Source organism: Danio rerio, chromosome 11 (assembly GCF_052040795.2).
Source record: "Danio rerio strain M-AB ecotype USA chromosome 11, GRCz13ab, whole genome shotgun sequence".
Taxonomy (NCBI): Eukaryota; Metazoa; Chordata; class Actinopteri; order Cypriniformes; family Danionidae; genus Danio; species Danio rerio.
This window is the reverse complement of record NC_141031.1, coordinates 44,510,472-44,533,679: the sequence shown is the minus strand read 5'-3', so window position 1 is coordinate 44,533,679 and position 23,208 is coordinate 44,510,472. Positions and strand designations below refer to the sequence as shown.

General features: G+C 34.1%; 1 protein-coding gene across 7 annotated transcripts in view; it reads right to left on the bottom strand.

Annotated features, from left to right (window-relative positions):
- kcnab2a (potassium voltage-gated channel subfamily A regulatory beta subunit 2a) overlaps nucleotides 1-23,208 on the bottom strand; it is a 241,743-nt gene that overhangs the window by 11,806 nt on the left and 206,729 nt on the right. For all 7 annotated transcript variants that reach the window (XM_087274282.2, XM_087274283.2, XM_087274281.1 and 4 more), the window contains 4 exons: nucleotides 21,271-21,356; nucleotides 18,427-18,547; nucleotides 15,983-16,077; nucleotides 2,125-2,245 (listed from right to left, as the gene is read on the bottom strand). In XM_087274282.2, coding sequence (XP_087130408.1) covers nucleotides 2,125-2,245; nucleotides 15,983-16,077; nucleotides 18,427-18,547; nucleotides 21,271-21,356 — 423 coding nt within the window. The remainder of the gene's footprint in view (nucleotides 1-2,124; nucleotides 2,246-15,982; nucleotides 16,078-18,426; nucleotides 18,548-21,270; nucleotides 21,357-23,208) is intronic.

Genomic DNA, 23,208 nt, shown 5'->3' with positions numbered 1-23,208 from the left:
CACTTAGATGCTGGAGGAACCATCTTCCATTAACGCCGCAAACTAATCTTGTTTATTCACAAAAACGGCCAAACGTTATTAAGGTATCAGAGTGGGGAGAGAGTAAAAATAAATAAGAAATAAGTTCTGCTGTGCCATTAGTACTGTAGTAAGATGTATTGTGTGGCTGTGATTAAGATTAACAGGTCTGCTTCAGAATGTAATTGGTAAATGAGGAAACATTAGTAAAGCAGTAATGCAAAAATACCCAGAGTTGGATGACACCAAAGTTTTTAAAACTCAAAGAAACCCAGTTTTTAAGATGAGTTAAAAATATATACAATTACTGAGAAGCAGAATGCTTTCTTGGACCTAAAATAAATATTTTTTTATTAAAATAATTACTAATAAAAATGTGATAAATATGTATTTGATAAAATATTAGAAAAATTTAAATTAAGTAAAAGATTATTTGATTATTAGATACTTTTGTTTCATAAACACTTTGATAAAAATAAAATATAAATATTTTAAAATATATTTTTATAATTAATTAATAATTAAAAATTAATAATAAAAACAGCTGTAATAATAAAAGTAATTAATAATAAAAATATTTGTGAAATATATTTTAATTATTTGCTATTGGGATTATTTCTACTCTTTAGTATTAGAGTTGAAATGCAAAATACCTAAAATGGTACGAGATCAAAACCTGAATGACAACTTTTTTTTTATAATAATGATAAAAAATTAAAATAATAATTCATATAAAAAACAAATAAATAAATAACTGTACAATATTTTAGTTTTTAGTTAGGACCATTTTAGCATTTCTACTCTTTATTATTCGAGTTGCAAAAAAATACCTAAAATGAGACGTGATCAAAACAAGAATGACAAGTTTTTTTTATAATAAAATAAATAAAAACATTAAAATAATAATAAATATTTAAAAAATACTGTCAAATATTTTTGATTATTTGCGATCACGATTATTTTAGTATTTAAATAGTTCAGAATCAAAACTTAAAATGTTAAAATAGCCCGAATGAGCATAATAACTATACATTTATTTTCTTTCATATTGAGAAGCAGAACGCTTTCTTAGACTTTTTTTGTAAATAATTAAATACAAAAATTGATAATCATTTATTTGATAAAATATTTGAAAATAAAATACTAATTAATAATAAAAATAATTGATTATTAGATCAGGTTACTTGCAAAAATACCTAGAATGGGACGAGATCAAAACTAGAATGACAAGCTTTTTTTTATAATAAAATAAATAAAAAACATTAAAATTAAAATAAATATGGAAATAAATCTGGATTATTTGCTATCAGGATTATTTTAGTATTTCTGCTAAATCAAAAGTTATAATGTGAACCTATCCAGAATGAGCATAATAAATACACATGTATTTTGTTTAATAATAAGCAGAATGTGTTGTTACGATGTGTTGTAAACAAATATATTAATAAAACAATTATTAATAAATCATGAATAAATATTCCCTTGATATAATAAAAAGGGAATACAATTTGAACACACATTTATTTGATAGAATGTCTGAAAAATAAATATCTAATAAAAATAAAAATAATTTGATAGTTAGATCAGATTATTATAATAAATATCTTTATGATACAACATTATTAACAACAAAAACATTAAAACCATAATAAAAAAATGACTTAAGTTTTTGCATTATTTGGTATTGAGATGATTGAAAAATTAAGATAAAATAAACATAAAAACAATAAAACAAATAGATAAAAAATAATAATTAAAACATCTTTGCATTATTTGCTTTTAAGATCATTTTAGCATTTCTGTTACATTAAGATTTGGAACTAGTTTGATGTTCCCTTAACAATTTCTTCATTCTCTCCTTAAAGCACCCCCCAACACGTCCCATATAGAGCATCAGAAAACACTAGACCAGATAGACATTAAGCTATTATCTGCAGGCAGGAACCGTCTTCCATTAACGCCACGAGCTAATGTTATTTGCGGTCAGCTCCTGGTCTGAGGAATTAAGGGTAAGATGAGAGGGAGAGGATGAGCGAGGAACAGGACGGACGGACAGACAGACAGAAAGAGAGAGAGCGGCAGTGTGTCTCTGGGTGTTTGGCGTACCGATGGCTAGCTGTGGCAGTGTGCAGCCCAGCCGCTCAGCGATTGCCTGCAGCTCTTTCAGCTTCGCCTGCTGGCGTCGGCCCTCCTCGCTCAAGATCTTGTCCTTCAACCACTGGTAGCCCTGTTAACAACACAGCACACCTGCTCAAAAACAGCGGCCCCCGCCTACAGCGGTGTATTCACACACACACACACACACACATCAACACATACGGTACAGTACAGTGGGAGGAAAGAAGGTTGAACACGTCACCATTTTTATCAGAAATCAAAGCCTGCTGACTTAAAATGCAAAATTCTAGAGGTGCTGCTGACTTGAAATTCTACACTCTAAGGGCTCTATTTTAATGATCTAGGAGCAAAGTCTAAAGCTCATGGCGCAAAAGCATTAAGAGTAAGTCCGAATCCACTTTTGCTATTTTAAGGATGGAAAAATACACTCTGCACCCGGTGCATGGTCTAACAGGGTTGTGCTTATTCTCTTAATGAGTTATAGGTGTGTTTTGAGCATAACATGCTTTAAACCAATCAGAGTCTCATCTCCCATTCACTTTACGAGCTCTATTTTGACTGTCTATGCGCAAAGTGCAAAATGCAGGGCGCAAACACTTTCAGGGCGTGTCAGAATCAATTTTTGCTAATTAAAGGATGGGAAAATCCACTTTGTGCCGTGGCGCTTGGTCTAAAAGGGTTGAGTTTATTTTCTTAATGAGTTATAGGTGTGTTTTGAGAATAAACCAATCAGAGTCTCATCTCCCATTCCCTTTAAGAGCCAGCTGCGTCACGCCATACACGCATTCGCTATTTACAGGACGTAAAGTAAGTGTAAGTGGAAAATCTGAGCACTTCACAAGCAAACAGTTAACAGTTTATTAACAGAAAACAGTTAAACAGAGCATCTACTGCGTGAGAATGAGAGATAATGGATCTACTTTCACTTTCGCTCTTGGATAGGGAAACCTTTACGCACAGACATCAATTAGCCTATCAAATAATTAATTTTGTTTGTTAAGCGCAAATATTTGTTTCAAAACTATTTCTAAATTCAGTTCTAATTTCCAGCAAACAAATAAATAAACAATAATAACAAAATGTTATATCCTAAAACACATGCTGCACCCCATATGGTCTAAAACCTGCAGGTGGGCAAACCTAAGCTTGTTTTAAATAAAACAAATATAAATATGGATATAATAAATAATACTGCTAATAATAATAACATTATACAAAAGCAAATTGTTATGAATGAACTGAAAAAGCCCCCAGAGATGAAGAAGACATAAAAGCAGTGATTTTTCATATTTATGTAGGCTAGAAAATAAAATGTTTTGTAACATCATAATATGTTTTGGAATATCCTTTATATTTATATCCTATATATATTCTTATTATATCCTTAATATTTAATTTTTTTTCATATGTATTTCATCTTGTATTAAGCAGTGTGTAAGCGAGGCGCAACTCTGCGCTGGAGTTTAGACCGGGTTTGTTTTGGTCTAATGAAAAATCTATTATAGTTTCTCAAAATAGCAACGCGCCAGCGGTCCGCCTCAGAACACTTCCTTTTTAGACCAGAACGCCTATGGGCGCACAAATGAGCGCTAATGCATTTGCTTTTTAAACAGCGTAGCGCAACGCCTCAAAACAACTGTTGCGCCAAGCTAAAACTAGCAAAAGACTATTGCGCCACATTGCGCTGGGTGTATGATAGGGCCCTAAGTTGCGTCACGCCATGGTGCATTTGCTTTTTACATAGTGGACTTTGTAAGTGTAAAAACTGAACGCTTCGCAAGCGAGAAAACAGTTAAACAGCATCTGCAGCTCGAGAATAAAGAACGAGCCTGAACAAAAATGAAACAGACACGACTGACATATCGCGATTTTTCCACTCAGAGTTGCCTTTTTTTAACTGCAAGCACACAGTGTGCAAAGGCAAAAACGTGAGATGCGCAAGGCACATAAGCAGCGTGCAAAATGTTCACAACTATTAGTAAATCATTCAAAAGAGGCGCCTCTCAATGCAAAAAGCGTGTTCGGTGTGATCGACCCCTATATTTCAGTTGCTCAAAATAGCAAAGCACCAACAATGCGCCTTATCACACCTCCTTTCTAAAACCGGCACACCCATGAGTCCACAAAGTGGTGCAAATAGATTTGCTATTTAAACAACGTGGTGCAAAAGGGGAAAATTAGGGCTGCGCTGGTCTGAAAACAGCAATAAATCACACCAAACTCGTCTTGCACGTTATTGCGCCTGGTGTATGTAAGGGCCCCTAAAAGTGCTCCTGACCTAAACTTTTAAACTCTAAAAGTGCTTCTGACTTGAAATTGTAAACGCTATACGTGCCTCTGACATATAAATTTAAACTAAAAGTGATTCTGACTTAAAATTTTAATCTCTAAAAGTGCTTCTGACTTGAAGTTTTAATCTGTAAAAGTGATTCTGACTTAAAATTGTAAACGCTATACGTGCCTCTGACCTACAAATTTAAAGTAAAAGTGGTACTGACTTAAAATATTTAACTCTAAAAGTTCTTCTGACTTGAAATTCTGACTTGAAATTGTAATCTGTAAAACTGATTCTGACTTAAAATTTTATCTCTAAAAGTGCCTCTGACATAAAAATTTAAACTAAAAGTGATTCTGACTTGAAATTTTAATCTGTAAAAGTGCTTCAGACTTAAAATTTTCAACTTTAAAAGGGATTCTGACTTGAAATTGTTTACAAATGTTTACCAGATGTCAGTAACAAACAATGTTCTCCATATTTACAAAGAAAACTATACTAATTATCAGGGCCAAAGGATGTTTGAACACTATTTCTGCAATGAATCAGCATGGGACGATAACCGGTTTGTAAAAATCTTGCTTTTGTAACTGCCAACATTTTCTGTTTAACTTTTTGTATATACATCTACTAAAAGAAAATATTACTTTACAAACTGAATCATTTTCAAATCATAAACCTTTCCATATTATCCAATACAATAAATATAAAAATGAATAAATGCACCTGATCAATTTATACGACCCTCATTCTCCATACAAGAGGGGTCTTAAAGCTCTCATTACCAAAAAGCCTTTCATACAAAGCCTTAAATACAACTATTTCACTGGCTGAGTTGTGTCATTTCATTGTTATTACACATAACTATAATCAGATTTCTTTTTATTATTTGTCTATTTAGATTGTTACTAAAATCTTAATATCATTTCAACAGCTCCTTTAGAAATATATCCACCAGGAAAAACCATGACGTGTTCAATACTTATTTTACCCGCTGTAAACACACACACACACATTCGCAGCACCTGTGTGGGCGAGGGCCTGTTTTTAAACACGTGACTCTGTCCACCCAAAAGCTCAACTGAGCAGAGATTGACTCGCTCTGAGAACTTTAGGGGGTAAAGAGACCTTATATATATATATATACACACACACACACACAAACATAACAGCAGTCAATAATAACAATGCAGAGTTCCCACTCGAAGACAAATATCAAATTGCCTGAATTTCTATGACTTAGGCCACTGTTGGGCTTGGCATAATATTGAAATGGGTTTAGCCTGAATATTACTTGTAATATTGTACAATCTTGTACAATCCTATGTCTGAATAACCTGCAGGTTAGTGTATACTCCATCAGCTGTTTTTGTTTCAGTCAGCTTTTTGTTTTTGACTATTTGGCACCATCTTGTGTCTGAATAATGTGCAGGTTAGTGTATACTCCATCAGCTGTTTTTGTTTCAGTCAGCTTTTTGTTTTTGACTATTTGGCGCCATCTTGTGTCTGAATAATGTGCAGGTTAGTGTATACTCCATCAGCTGTTTTTGTTTCAGTCAGCTTTTTGTTTTTGACTATTTGGCACCATCTTGTGTCTGAATAATGTGCAGGTTAGTGTATACTCCATCAGCTGTTTTTGTTTCAGTCAGCTTTTTGTTTTTGACTATTTGGCACCATCTTGTGTCTGAATAATGTGCAGGTTAGTGTATACTCCATCAGCTGTTTTTGTTTCAGTCAGCTTTTTGTTTTTGACTATTTGGCGCCATCTTGTGTCTGAATAATGTGCAGGTTAGTGTATACTCCATCAGCTGTTTTCATTTCTGTCAGCTTTGTGTTTTTTACTGTTTGACGCCATCTTGTGTCTGAATAATGTGCAGGTTAGTGTATACTCCATCAGCTGTTTTTGTTTCTGTCAGCTTTGTGTTTTTGACTATTTGGCGCCATCTTGTGTCTGAATAATGTGCAGGTTAGTGTATACTCCATCAGCTGTTTTTGTTTCTGTCAGCTTTGTGTTTTTGACTATTTGGCGCCATCTTGTGTCTGAATAATGTGCAGGTTAGTGTATACTCCATCAGCTGTTTACGTTTCTCTCAGCTTTGTGTTTTTGACTGTTTGGCGCCATCTTGTGTCTGAATAATGTGCAGGTTAGTGTATACTCCATCAGCTGTTTTCGCTTCTGTCAGCTTTGTGTTTTTGACTATTTGGCGCCATCTTGTGTCTGAATAATGTGCAGGTTAGTGTATACTCCATCAGCTGTTTTTGTTTCTGTCAGCTTTGTGCATAATTAAAGAATGAATAAACTATTACAGCTCAGAATAATGTTTTGTGTCTAATTTTTAAAGTTTGTGACAAGTAGCTGTGTAATAAAAGTGATAAAGTACATCCAGCATAGTTGTTTTTGCTGAATAAAACCTTTTGAGATAACAACCTATTGGATGTACTTTATCCCTTACATTCTTCTGACTGAATTTGATTCAGAGACTGCTAGTAAATGAGTATAAAAAATAACTGTGACTGAGAAACAGACTCACCATAACATAGGAATGAGTCAGCGCAAAAAAAGATGAGATGGCCAAAGATATATACTCTGTCCCTGACTTTCAGTGTCTGAAACAGACTTTTTAAAAATGCCATAATATTTCAGAAACCATTTGACCTGTGGGAACCCTGTGTATAGATGATTTTGGTGACACTTTAGTTTGAGGACCAATTCTCACTATTGACTACTTACAGAAATAAGACTAGAATATTGACAGTTTATTAGTATTGGTATTAATGCCTTATTCCACATAACCATATGCGACCCTAAACAACCAAACCAGTCATTTGTTGCACAGGTTTATCTTTTGGAATATCATTAATATTTAGTAAAGATTATGTTCCATTAATACTTTTGTAAATATACTGTAAAAGTCAGAATCATTATCCCTCCAGCTAAATTTAAATTATTTTATATTTTTCCCAAAATTTTTGTTTAAAAGAACACATTTCTAAACATAATAGTTTTAATAACTAATTTCTAATAATTAATTTATTTTTATCTTTGCCATGATGACAGCACATAATAGACTAGATATTTTTCACGACACTTCTATACAGCCTAAAGTGACATTTAAAGGCTTAACTAGGTTAATTAGGAAAGTCATTGTATAGCAGTGGTTTGTTCTGTATACAATCTAAACAAATATTGCTAAAGAGGGCTAATAATATTGAGCATAAAAATTTTAAAACTGATTTTATTTAGCTGAAAAAAAAACAAATAAGACTTTCTCCGGAAGAAAAAATGTTATAGGAGATACTGTGAAAAATTTCTTGTTCTGTTAACCATCATCTGGGAAATATTTGGCAAAAATAAATAAATAAAATGAAATCAAAGTGCATAATTTTGACTTAAACTGTCTGAAAACTTATATTTATATTTTTTTAACCCTAAGATTCCAGATTTTAATAATATGAAATATACTAAAATATAGGCCCGACAGAGTCTTTTTCTAACAAAACATACATCATAGCAATGCAATTTATTCAGTTGTCAGCTGATTTCCAAAACTTGACCCTTGAGTCAGTTTTGTAGTCCAGGGTCACATATTTCAGATCTCTCAATTCATTTCCTAAACTTCACAGCACTTTACAAACTATTAATAACATTACTAACAGCAAATCAGATGTTTAGTTAATAGTGTTCATTGGTGCCCAAACTAAAGTGTGACCAAGATTTTGGAGTTTAGAATAAATTACAAACTGACAATATCAACTTAATTAACTAGGCAGGTAAAAATAGCACATTTATAATTTGACAAAATTAAAGTCAACATGAAAGTCATTTGCAGCTCATTAAATTTAGTAATGTGGTATATTCAAATGAGTGAATAAATATAAACATGAAATACTCATATTCAAACTGAACAGCAGTTTCATATATTACAATACTTTTCATACATGTTATTTACAGTTAATGTTAAGGGATTAGTGGTACATTACTGTTAAATGGCAATGATTTATATGTAAATACTTTGTTTAAAAAAATAACTAAAACTTTAATAATTAAACTAAATAGAAATAAACCCAATAATTAAAACTTGTTAAAACAAAAAAATTCTACTAATCAGAATATGAATAAATGTATTAAAAGTATATGAAATATAAATATACAGCTGTAAATACTTTTGAATGGCAATGATTTATATGTGAAAGGTTTATGTTTAAGTTTTAAAATGACTAAAACTATGATAATTAAGCTTAATAGAAATCAACTCAATACTTGAAAAAAAAATGTTCAAACAAAAGAAAATTACCAACTAATCAGGGGTGCGTTTCCCAAACAAGGAAGCAGCTTGTGGCTGAACTATCATAGTACGATGCATTCTGTGGGAAAAAAGCCATGTAGAGACGAGTGTTTCCCATAACTGTAGTTGCTTTGTCACAGATTCATTGTTTGAACCACGTTAGTTATAACGTAAAATGCCCATAATGACGCTCTAAACAGTGTGAAATAACAACATATTTAGAGAAAATGCTTATAGGTTTTTGGTGCAAATTTTATTGTTTTACATGCACACACACATAAAAAAAAACAATTAGTTTTGGTAAAAATATGCACTCGTTTTCCATATTTACTGAAATATATATATACCTTATTAGTATACCATATTCCTCAATGCGGAGGTGCGCTCGTTTTTGTGATTGTTTTAGAACTTGCGACTTAGATGTCTCTGGGAGAAACGACTAGTAATAATAAACGGCAGAAAACGGTCAAACTACTTGCTCTACAAACAAGTGTTAGCATGACTTTAGAGACAAAGTAGAATAATATAAATATAAAATATCAGTTTGCAACAGCACGCAGCAAAACAAGCTGTTTTTAACATCTAAAAATGAATGGATGTAAATGAGACCGGAAGTCTTGAGCCAAATAGATTCAAATGGCTGCGCCCGCTCGTACTTGAAGAATAAGGTGAATAGGGCCAATGTTTCCTTTATAAACATGATTAAGAATATTCCATATTCAATTCTTAAACAAAAAAACACTTACAGAAAGCAACACGTATTCTAATCTCAAACATAAATTCTCATGTTAATGGTTTTAATTTATAGTAGGCTATTTAATAAGAAAGAAAAAAAACAATATCCTTCTTTATACAGATGTTACTACTTCAATGTATTCCTTTTGCCGCCATTCATACCGCAGCGACGGCGGTAATTGGTGCGCCAGCAGCTTTTGACCGCTTGGTGGCACTTTAACCACAGATATTCAGCTTTGCCTTTTCACAATACTAAACAGACGGTTCTGTATGCGTACCTAATGTGATGTTATGTGTTCAATCAAAATATAATTTTGATTTAGTTTTCTTAGTAATAAACATGATCTTACACTATACTGTATGTTTTAGAAAAGATACATGGTGAGAAGTATAGCCATAGGCTTCAAAAAGCAAATATAAGAATTAATTTCTTTAGCCTTTAGTGCCCTATTTAATTGCGTTGGGGTAAAAATAATGTTTTGATTTCTTTGACCATCATGGCAATGTTATAATCTCAAATCTTTAACGTGCGCATATGAAAAACATCAAAATAATATTAAGATTATCGTGCCGGTGGAGCACATCACCTGATTGTGAACTTGTGATCACCTGAACTTACTTTATCAGTAGGCTATTTCTCATTTATTACAGGTTATGTTACAAATATTTGACCAACTGCCACTTCATGTATTTTTTTTTATTGTATATATTTTCCCCCTTTTTAAAAGTAGTTTATTGTTGTTGTATTTATAATGTTTATTTTTACAACTTCGACACATTCAAACTACTGCAGAAATCTTTCAGCCGTCTTATACAATACACATACATTTCTTAATAAATAGCCTAGGCCAGTGGTTCTCAAACTGTGGTACGTGTACCACTAGTGGTACGCGGGCTTCCTTCTAGTGGTACACGGAGGAATGAAATATGTCATGTACATGCTACATATAATTCAAAATTTATTAAAAATGATGTATATAATATGCCATATATTATATATAGGCTATATTTCTGAGGTAATCTGCCAGGTTTTTTTTAACTGTGCAGAGTTGTAGCTGCTTTACTAGGCTTACTACGCTACTGTATTTCAACACTGCTCATTTTGGTGGTACTTGGAGAGACAATTTTTTTCTAAGGTGGTACTTGATGAAAAAAGTTTGAGAACCACTGGCCTAGGCTACTAAAAATTAAAACCATTAAAGTACCCAACATATTTTATACACGATGAAGGGAGCGCAATTGTCAATTGTATGAAGATTGCTAAAACTGCACTGTAAAAATAATTTGAAAACAAATTACACGGAAGAGAGATGACTTTTATGTTTTTATTTTTTGAATTAGTCCAAGTTTAAATGTTGGAACGTTCTAAATTATTAGAGCTTAGGGAGGATAACTGGGAATAGAACACAGCCAGGAACTATACAGCTCTAGAGGTGTACAGTAGTTGCAAGCCTACAAGTTTCCGAGGCAGTTTGCGAATGTTCGTTGGAACGATGGATTTGGAAAACAGAATTAGCGAACTACGTTTGTAAGGACAGAACTTGTGACCTTTTTTGGCCAACGATGGTTTCGGAAACGCACCCCTGAATATAAATAAATGAAATAAAAGTACATAAATATAATAAAACAACAAGCATAATTTGTTAAAGTTGAAGCACAAAAATGACTGAAACAATGTAAAATATTTAAATATTATTACACAAATTTGCTTAATATGACAGAAACTTAGTAAAATTGAATTAAAACTGAAAATATAATAATAAAATAAAAAATAAATATGATAATAAATTATATAATTAATAGTAAAGAAATTAGTTTCAGCTGAAGTACTAAACGACTGAAAATGAAATATAAATAAAGCTAAAAACACAAGAAAAATCAACACTAGTAAAAATATAATGTCAAATAAAATAAATATAAATAAAAATATTAATTCTAAATATTAATAAAATAAATATATATATAATTTCCTAAACAGCAACTTAATTAACCAAATAGTTAATGACCTAAACAAGTTATGAAAGAGTAAATCAATTCAATTCTGACTACATGTTGACTTTAAAGTAAAACCCAATTTCAGGTAGTAGTAACACTTGATGTTTGTGTGTGTGTGTGCTAAACCAGGACCAATGTAATCCAGCTTCAGGTCCATCATTAGTCAAATAGATGAATTAACAGTGGAAAAGGACCATAGTGGTCTAGTGATCTGAACACTCACAGGTCTCTGAATGCAACAGACCCGTCACTGTTCAGACCAGCAGACGCTTCAGATATAGTCAAGTGTCAATCCACATGTACGTTACACAGAGGTAACAGAAATCAGAAACAATCAACAGCGTGACACAAGACTACAGGAGGAAGATGATGGGTCACAACAACACCAATGAGCCAAGAACATGCCACTACGCCAACATACAGTACAGTACAGCACAGCTCGGAGAGACGGGGGTGTTTAGTGTGCACTTCACAGTGTAGGATTTAGTGAGGAAATTAAAGTTAAACACAAATATTAGAAAATAAAATTGCTACTGCAATTATAATATTAAAGTACATTTTTAAAAAGTCTAAATAAGCCAGAATTTTCTGTAGAATTTAAGTACTTCTGTTTCAGCAGATTGTTAGTAATTATGAATAAAAAAAGCTGAACACAAATATTAAAAATACTAAGAATGACTTACAGACGGGTGGTTTTGATTGTGCACTTGTTAGTGTGTGATTTAGTGCAAAAATTAAAGTCAAACGTAAGCATTAGGAAAATAAAATGGAAAATATAATATTAAAGTAAGATCAAAACTTTTAAATAACCCAGAGTTGAAGTATTTCTGTTTCAGCAGATGTATATAATACTTGTGGAGCTGCGCACCGATGGATTTGCTCTTCAGTGTTTGGACTTTGAGCAGTGGAAATTAAACCACACTGAACTGAACTTCATCTCTGAAAACTGGACTGAAGCAGTTTCAGTCTACTAGAGCCTCTATGTGAAGCTGATTTGAGACAATATACATTGTAAATGTGCCAGAGAAATAAGGAAGAATTGAATACTTATAAAAGCTAAATACTTTAGTATTTAAGTAAAAACAGTAAACATTACTTAGAGACAGATGGTTTCAGTGTGCACTTGTGAGTGCGTGATTTAGTGAGAAAATTAAAGCTAAACAGAAATATCAGAAAATAAAATCACTTCAAATTACTGACTGAAAATATACCAGTAAACTAAAATGTAAAAAATGTAAATAAACCACAATTGTCTTTAGAATTGAAGCACGTCTGTTTCATTGAATGTGAATGTTTTCAAATTAATAATACATAAAAAAAGCTAAAGATTTTTTTTAATGTTAAAATACTAAACATTATTTAGTGGCGGGTGGTTTCAGTGTGCACTTGTAAGTGTGTGATTTAGTGTTAAAATTAAAGTTAAACAGAAAAATTGAGAAAATTACTAACTAGACACATAAAATATATAGAAAAAATAAAAACAATAAATTAGAATATATTAAAATAAAAATTAGAAACATTTCCTTTAGAACTGTATTAGTTCTGTTACTCAAATTTTGAAAACATGAAATGTAAATACAATAATAAAAAATGTGTATATACAGTTGAAGTCAGAATTATTAGCCCCCCCCCCCCCCCCCGATTTATTAGACAACCTGTTTATTTTTTCTCTCATTTTCTGTTTAACGGAGAGAAGATTTTTAAACACATTTCTAAACATAATAGTTTTAATAACTCATCTCTAATAACTGATTTATTTTATCTTTGCCATGATGACAGTAAATTATATTTTATTTGATTTTCTTCAAGACACTTCTATACTGATTAAAGTGACATTTAAAGGCTTATCTAGGGTATTTAGGTTAACTAGGCAGGTGATTAGGCAAGTTATTGTATGGTTTGTTTTGTACACCATTGGGAAAAAATATATAGCTTAAAGAGGCTAGTAAATTTTGACCTTAAAATGGCTTAAAAAGTAAAAGCTTCTTTCATTCTAGCCTAAATAAAACAAATAAGACTTTCTCTAGAAGAACAACTCTTATCAGACATACTGTAAAAATTTGGGAAATATTTAAAAAAGAAAAAGAATTATTAGGGGATAAACATTCTGACTTCAACTGTATGTATATAGTATTTACATTACGTGTTTTAAGTATAAATATATTTAAATATAAAGAGAGAGAGAGAGAGAGAGAGAGAGAGAGAGACACAGAGAGAGACACAGAGAGAGACAGAGACAGACAGACAGAGTAATAGTTGATTGTTAAATGTAGTGTATTCTGATCTATTATCATTTGTATTGATAGATATGAATAATATGATGCATGATACATATGAATAATATAATATTTTGAATATTAATATGATATATTGAATAATGTGATATATTATTTCTACTTTTATTTAATTGTTATAAGCATATTTCTTTTCTTTTTCTTTTTTTAACCACTACTACTATGTACTGTGTTTACTGTGTTTTTATTCTACATCTATGTTCTTTTATCTTTAATGTAAACTTCATAAATGCTTTGGCAATACATTTGAACACATGCCAATAAAGCAATTATTGAAAAATATTGAACATTAAAGGTAAGCAAACATATTAAGAAAATAAAATTGCTTGAAATTACTGCCTGTACATATTTAAATAATAATATAGCTGTTTCAGCAAAAAATAAAAATATAGCTAATTACAAACATTTTCAAATTCCAAAATCACTAGCAGATGGGTGCTTTTAGTGCACATTTGAGGTTAAACATTAAAGCTAAACAGAAATATTTTTTCAAAATGAAATTGCTTTAAATTACTGACTGAACATTAAAACATAAATAAAACCGTATCACTTCTGTTACAGAAGAAGCACTAAAATCACTACATGATTAAAAAAAGCTTAATCACTTAACAAATATTTTACTGAACTGCTATTTTAGTGTGCACTTCAGAGTGTATGATTAGTGTGAAAATTAAATATGGGGTCCGTTCTTCATACCTCGCTTAAATCATTTAAGATGATTTGGCAGATCCTGGATCTTTTAATCTTGATAACTGATCTCTCGCTAATTTGGTTCTTCAAACGAGTTCGCGAATCAGATTAGAATGTCTGGATAAACTGATCTGAGTTCGCTGCGTGTGTTGTGAAGGACAGATCTATCGATCCTCGAAATCATGATCAGCAATGCAACGATTGGCTGACGGCACAGCTGCGTAATGACATCATCTGATTAATATTCAATTATTCATGTGAGCAAAATTATATCAAATTAGCAGTAAACGGTTTGATAAATATGACACGCAATAACCTTCCACATTTGTTGTGAGCTGCAGGCTTCACACTTTCATGTGTCAAGAGTATTCATCATGTATTTCAATGCAAATCAATGTATTTAGTCCACATTTAGAAAAGATTTTCTTTATTATAGTAGCCATTTTTTAATCGGTGTAAAGAATAACTGGTTGTTTACAAAAGCATTTTGATATTGGTAAAAGCGTCTGCAACTTTTGTGAAGCATCAAATCACCGGCATATTAACTATCAAAACATGTTCATGACTGCATAAATGTATTATTGCTTTTAAAAAAGTCACATATTGTGCATTTCTATTATACAATTTGTACTAAGCGATATCATATCAATAAGTTTTCTCTGTGCACCACCAGGTGGCAGTCTTTGTACATTCATTTCGAGAGTGCAGATTGCACAAGTTTTATTAATATATATAACTTTATTTATTATATTAATAACTATAACTTTATATATTTAGTTAAAAAAAAATTTTACTCTTTTTCCCAAGTGTATATAACTACTACTGTAAGAAAATATCAGAATTCGGAACATACTTTCTGTATTATATTTGCTTGAACTGAGCCGATCTAATCTTTATAATAATTTGTTTATAATTTATATAAATTGAACGTGCTCCTGATCAGGTTTAAGCTAGCAGAACTGTTGCTATGACAACAACTCTCGGATCAGCTTTGAAGAACGAAATGATCCTGGATCGTGTCAAATCGTCAATATCCAAATCCAGCTAACTGAGTAATCCACGTACGAAGAACGAACCCCAGAACAGAAATATTCACAAAAATAAATAAAAAAAAATCTCTTCAAATTACTGACTGAGCTACTAAACCAATTTCCAAAAATTAATAAAATATATTATTTTCCCTTTCAGGATAAAGGTACTTTTGTAAAATAAACTAAAGCTAAATAAAAACATATCAAAGAAATTCCTATCAGACGGTTGCTTTTAGCGTGCACTTGAGCGCGTGTGGCTTAGTGTGCTTGAAGGAGATGGAAACACAGATAAAAACAAGTGCCAATCCTCCTCAGAGTTACCAGAAAAACTCAATCACAGAAAGAAACCAATGTAGAAGATCAGACGTGTGGATTCATGCCATCAACAACAAACACATCTACAGGAAAACACCCAACTACTGAACCTGGAAGACACGAACACAAACACATTAGAACAGCAAACACAGAGGAACTACATATGACGTTTCCAGAGGACCAGGAAGGAGGAGGACACAGAGAGGCTCATGGGATGTTTAGTACCTTTAGTGAGGCGCGTGAGTACGGCGGCACCCCGCTGTCATATTTCCCTGAGATTATCCCACAGGCCAGCGGGGACCATGTCATCGCACCCACACCTGAAAAAACATGTCCAAAAACTTTCAATTTAAAGAAACACTACACTTTTATATGAAAATAGGCTCATTTTAGATTTCTGTTAAAGCTAAAGGTGCAGTAGGTGATTGTCTTCAGAAGGATTTGTTGTTTTGCTGGTTGAAAGTCATTTCACATTCCAATAGTACTGATTAAAGTAAATGATCTAAATGTGTTTATATGTGTTTTTATATTCTGGGTTAGGCATAAAACTTAAAAACGTTCATCCAATTAAATATCGTCAGGCCAATAATTCCCATAATTCTAATAAGTAGCCCAAACTGTGTAAACAAAAGTAGATTTGTACATCTGAAGCGTGAAGTATTTCTTTTAGACAGGTGATGTTCTGGTTTAAAACTCTTTTAGTCCCGCATAGCTGATGTAGAGTGTGTTGTTATGAATGGGTTATATGCACAGAAGTGTTGTTCAGCCACTGAAATCTTCCAGCGATAGATTGATGCAATTATTTTTAGTTTCATAAGGTCCTTTTACAGCATCGATAATGTAGACTTTTATTTAGTTTCACAAAAAAAAAAAACATTAGTAAATAGCGCTATTCTGCCTAGCCTGCTTTACTGAGCTGAAGTTGTTTCTATATTCTCATTGGTTCATTTTTGAACAATGACAGCCTGTGACGCGCTCCCTATATTGTTTACCGCTACTATGAATATTCGCTCTGAAATAGCATGGAAGTATGCAGTGTTGGGCAAGCTACTTGAAAAATGCAGTGAGCTAAGTTATTAGTAAGGCCAGACGGAATCAGCTGACATTTTTTGCTATTTCTGCGCAGAATTTTGTTGTGGAATGGTAGAATGGTTTTAGGAGTATCATAACTAAAACCTTAATATATGAATGATAATTCATTAATTTATTCATTCATTTTCGTTTTAACTTAGTCCCTTTAAATGATAATATTTCTATTAAAAGACAGAAAATATTACTTTACAAACTGTATTTTAAATAAATCATGTGAATATGTTCATATTAATCAATAATATCAATGAATTTACTTAAAAAACTGAATAAATCTAAATTTACTCACATTTACACAAGTAAATAGACAGAATTAATAATGGGTCAAAATCTGCAGACTTCTGCGAGCGCAGATTCCGTGTGGGCCTAGTTATTAGCTACTCCACTTAAAATGTAGCTTAACTACAGTAAAAGCTACTCTCTGGGAAAAGCTATTTGGCAAGCTTTGCTACATCTAATCTATTTTTGCAATCATCTTTTTTTTTTTAATAGAAACAACTTAAATCCAAGTCAATCATATCTTAGTAATTGATAAAACTGTCAGAAACATATGAGGCAGAATAGTTCAGTTCAGTTATTTACTGCAAATAATATGCTGTAATAAACAAAAACAAATTATAGTATATAACAGCAAAAATTCAATAAAACCAGGTGTTAAATTTAAAATCCTATAGTAATTTATAGTAAAGGAAAATTACCAAGCACTAAGCATACAGTAGTCACTTTAGGACAAAGCGCATGAGTCCAGCGATCCTTGCACGCATGAAATATTGCACATTATGACAAGTTTTGCTGGCTAACTACTCAACTGTGCTAGATTTTAAACAGTTTTTCGTCCAGAATTGTAGTATTATAAGGTACTATAAAGTTTTCTAACTGCTGAATGACATGATCTAGTGGGTCTCTGTCATCTTTAATGCGCACGCTCGTGTTTTAGGAGGCATGGCTTTGAACAGGAGGCGAGGAATGATTTCAATATATATTCAGCTGATCTCTGGGTCTGGCGGGAGCAGTTTTAGCTTAGCTTAGCACAATTCATTGAATCAGATTAGACCATTAGCGTCTCCAAAAAATTACAGAAAAGGGTCGATAATTGCTCTATTTAAAGCTTAAAGCTTCTGTAGTTACATCACGTATTAGAACCAATGAAAATGAAAAATTAAACGGAGCATCAGCGTCTACTGTTCTCATTCACTTTCAATAGTGTGAAACTCTTGGTTTGACAGTTGCATTGGTTTCTGAAACACTTTTTAAGAGTCAAAGCAGGCCAATCAGATCACTTTATGAAAATTCAAGTGCAGACACTAGCCAATCACATTCATGCAGCACCAGAGATTAATGCTGACGTAACTTTTTGCAACTGATTTACTTTTGCCAACTTTTTGAGCAATGTAGCCAGGCAATTTTGCAGAGCGATATTTCTTGGCTATTTTCGTATTTCGAATAGGCAAAAATACTGTAACTGTAACCCATTGCCCTAATATGTTACCCTATAATGCCCTATAGTAATACAAACAGCTTGAGTTGAAGCAGGGTGTTTGTTAAGGTCTGGTGAGGATTTTGGTGGACTGGACGCTCACCGATCTTATGGAAGAGCTCAGGAAGCTGCACCTCCACTTTCTCTCTCTGGAACATGTGATACTCCGACTGCTCACAGATTGGTGGGATCTGGTTGAACTGTCGGGCCACTGAATATGCTTCCTACAACACATGGACAAAATAATAGAGTTAGAGGAAAACTATGCTGTGACACTGACAGATTCAGAAGATCGAAGAGTGGTTAGATAAAGACAAGATTAATTAAACATCACGTCTAACAACTACAGTGAAACGCCATCCAGTGGTACATCCTTGATAAATTGTCCGACGTGCACTGCTCTCTGGGGTTTTGTGCTCAAAGCAACTGCTGACTGTTGGAGCTCAGACGTGCGCTTACACCGCAGAGTTTGTGTGTGTGTGTGTGTGTGGTGATGTGCGTTTTCAGCGGTATAGTGTGGACGTAGATCTTTTCATAAATGCTAGATGAAACGTCAGTGTGGACATGCATCGTTTAAATTCTAAAGTGCCATTTTAAAACTAAGATGTATTAGTGTAAACGGGGCCTGAGTGTGCATTTTTCACGAGCGGGTTGCTGCTGCAACGGGGTGGGGCAGAAGATCGCGATGCCGGCTCAGCATTGTGATGTCTATCGGCCATCGGCGATGGCATTGTCTATCGACTCAAACCTAATTCAGTCAGACCAAGCAAACTCTACGTAGAAACACTAACTGGTCGAGCCGGGGTCTGAACCAGTGACCTTCTTGCTGTGAGGCAACAGTAACCACTAAGCCACCATGCCGCTTTATCTTGGGTTAATCTAGGAAAGAAGCAGAGGAGTAGGGAGGGATTATTCAAGATGAAGATGACTAAAGTAAGAAAATCTGATTACTCATGTACGTTTGGATTGATCTGACTGTTAATCATTTGATAGCTTATGTGGGACCAGCCGTGGTCAATCATTAGCAGATGATCCTTTTGAAATCAGTTTATAAATAAACTTCACAAATGCATGAAAATGACTAAAACTTTATTTAAAGAGCCCCTATTATACATTAAAAAGGGTCATATTTCGATCTCCAATGACATACTGATCTGCATGCAAGGTCAAAAAACACTTTCATGGTGTTATAATATGCATTTATTTTTACCCAATTATCCCAGCGACTCCCGTATGAATCGTTCAGCGATTCATTTGTTCCCAAACCCCTCCTTAGCGCAAAGCTAATCTGCGCTGATTGGAACTATGACAGCCTGTTGTGATTGGTCGACAGTGTTTAGTGGGGGACAAATGCCCAGCGCGATTTCTCAAGATCACGGTTCGCCAACATTGGTATCGGATCTGATCGCAGTGAACACCTGAAACACACTTCATAGTAAAACTTACTCAACAGTGTTATTCAGACACCTTACCACCAAAAGCAGTGTAGTCAAACACCAGTATATTGCTCCATTCTTAACCATGACACACATTCAGAATTAATCCACACAGCAGCAAAAGCTTAAGTATTCTGAACCTTGACCGCTGCACGTGTGTAGGAACAGCTGACGGTGGCCATATTAATGACAAACGGCAGTGAGACACGAGCTCACAAACGAATTTAAATCTGTAAACAAAGCGTTGCGCGTCGCGTTTAACGTGGCTTTAGACGCGATATGAGAATATGAAGAGTTAACCAGATACAGTGCAAGCTGTTACAAGTAACAAAACACAATTAAATACATCATTTGCAGGCTAGAGAAAACAAGGAGACAGCCATTCACTCACACTTATGACATTTGTCGTGGGCCAGGTCTGATTTCATTAATCATCTTGCATTTTGGAGCTTTTCTGCCTTCTCAGCTGTAGATTATTTCTATTTGCAGTTATTGCTGTGGCACCTCTTGCGTCAAGTGTTATATGTTCTCAGGGCTTCCCCATACTCTGCTTTACCCAAAGATCACATCCCCATCCAGGGGGTTGTAACGTTCACCAGCGCTCCTCCTCAGCTGCAGCATGCTGCCCTTGTGCCTAATAAACTGGCCTTATTTTGCACGCACCCCTGGTGTATTGTCTGTTCATTCCCACAGGTCTCATACATCAGTCTTTTCTGATCCTTCCTTTAACAAACGAATGAATCGCCCATTGTAAGCGTGTAGATTGCTGAAGCACTCCTTTCCCCTCACACTTCCAATAATATCCAGGTAAGCACAGCGTCTTCATGACTCATGATGACTTCAGGATCTGTTTGTCTTTGCTGCTGTGTTAGTGGGCGGGGCTTCAGGTTTTAATTTTCCCGGGTTTGTGCGCGCAACAACTGGGCGGGGCTTATGTTTCATAACTACGTCAAGCCGAAACGGCTAAAGACTCGTTATGAAGACGATTCAATCTAACCACTATGAGTCGACTCTTTATTAGATGAATTAATAGTTTCAAAAACTGTCCACTTTCAGATTTAAGCTGGATATTTCACTTCACTTAGAGCTGTGTTACACACTACATGGAAGCTCATTTTCAAAAACCCACAATAGGAGCTCTTTAAAAAAAAAATCTTATACTGTATACTGAAATGTATGCAGAAGAGCTGAAAAGCGAATTCGACAGTCTCAGTAAGCATAACTTTCACAAAAGAGTTGTGACTGACGAGGTGTAACTGAACACAAACAACAGTCCGTCATTTAACATTCTCTCAGTGTGAAAGTGTTTGTCTGACTCAGTGCAGCGCACTGCTGTTGTAGGTTTCAGGTCCGCCCAGTATACAAGGTTAGACCGCCTCGCTGACAGCACCTATTTAAACACACGCATCTTTAGCTTCATCAAGTGATTAAACAGTTCTTGAAAAGTCCTTCAAGAACAAAAGCAGCCGCTGGAGATGCTGATTACAGGGATGCACACTTCTGTGACTCACCATGATTTCCATCGGACTCCAGCGTGACGTTCCCCAGTACATCGCCATTCCCTGATTGATCACATGGGTCATCGCCCGCACCGTTTCTGCCAATCAGATTAGACGAGATTTAACGTGCAATACATCATGTCACGATGCCATTAGTATGTGTCAGTTTGGGCCAATGCATGAAATATTAACAAACAAAAGAAAACAGGCTGGATTAATGCAAGGGAGGACAGTATAAATGATAAATCGTTAATGGATGGAGCTGGAGAACTTTAATCAATATAGGAGACACAAAATAAACAACTGGCGCTTCAGGTCAATATGAATCTCAGCTCAAGGAAAACAATGCTTCAAATGAGGGTCTTTAATAATCAAGACCAGCACTGTCAAAACATCAGCTATATGAGCTACAGACTCATTCACTGCTCTTGCTTGACTACAAGTGTAGGAACTCTTTATATTTATCCAGGCCGCTTCATTAGTTTGCTTTTTAATTCTTCTGTTGAATCACAACTCGAAAATTCAAAAGCAATATTTGATTTTTATTAGTTTATTTTTCAGTAATATTTGACTTTTTCTAAGTTATTTCATTGACCATTGGGTTTTTTAATTGATCAACAATTTTGTCCAAGTCGATATATCTGTGTTTTTATAAACCTGTCAGGGTTCTGCCACTCTGGTCATGTAAATTCTTGTTTTGGTGGCAGAATCCGGACACTAGTCATGTCTAGTCCTGTCCTGTTGTGCTCGGCTCACGTTTTCTTGGGTCGATCACTTGTTTCTGTCATTGTGTGTGTCTCCGTGTGTGCGCGCGCCTTCGTGGGTGTTCGCAGCCTGCCTCCGACGTGCACGCGTGCTTGTACTCGTGTTTGTTTTTGTCTGTCTGCAGCGTTGTGTTTCATTCCCAGCGTCTCAGTCTTGTTGGTTTCGGTCGGCGCTGGGATGAAGCATGTACGATGCGTGTGTGAGCGCACGGTCAGTGTTTTCATTCATCGTGTGCTCGTGTCTTGCGTCTGTCAAAGCACGTGGCTTGGTGTTTACATTGTGGTCATGTGCTTTTGTCGTGTGCTTCAGTGTTGTGCTTGACTTGTCATGAACATGCGGTTAATGAGTTCTCTCATTGGCTGCATGTTCTTGTCCTGTTTTATGTGAGCGCATGGCTTGTGTTGTCTCTGTGTCATGCGCTCTCCCGTCTATTGTCTAGTCCCACCCTCCTTGTTAACTTTATTTATTAGTTTGTCATGTTCACCTGTGTGTCAATTTACTTTTTGCTTTATAATCCGCTCATGTTTTCTGTTCTGTGCAAGTTCATCATCAGATGTCACTGTTTCCTGTCTTGTCCTGTTCTCCTGTTCTCCAGTTTGCCAGCCTGCCCGGTTAGTTTGTTTGTTTGTTTATTTGTTTTATTAATATTTTCCCCCTCGGGGTAGTTTGTTTTGCTGTTTTGCTTTTTATTTTTTATCAATAAATACCCATTATTTCTTTGCACTTGAGTCCTTGCACTCGCTCCTTTTCCCCTCACCAACCGTGACAAAACCTGTGTGACATTTTCAGTGTCACACATGAGAAAAATGAATACAACTAGTACTACTCATTTAAAATGCAGTAAATAGTTAAACATTTTGGAAACATTTTATAATAACTACAGACCATAAATATATATTTTTTAAATTAGCAAATAGTGAATTAATTATCAATTAAGCATTAACTTTACATTAATAAACGTTAATAAGCAGTTTATAACTGCAGCTACAAATGCTGTATTTTTGACTTATAACCACATTTAGAATGCGCTTAATTCTACTTTCATAATTTGGTAATGATTTATTATTTACAAACCAGTTATTATAGCATAGTTAGAGTTTGTTTAAAGATCATTCAGAATGAGTCAGTAAATTATAGTTAAATAGTTAGTAAACTATTCAAATTAACATTGATATATCTTATTAT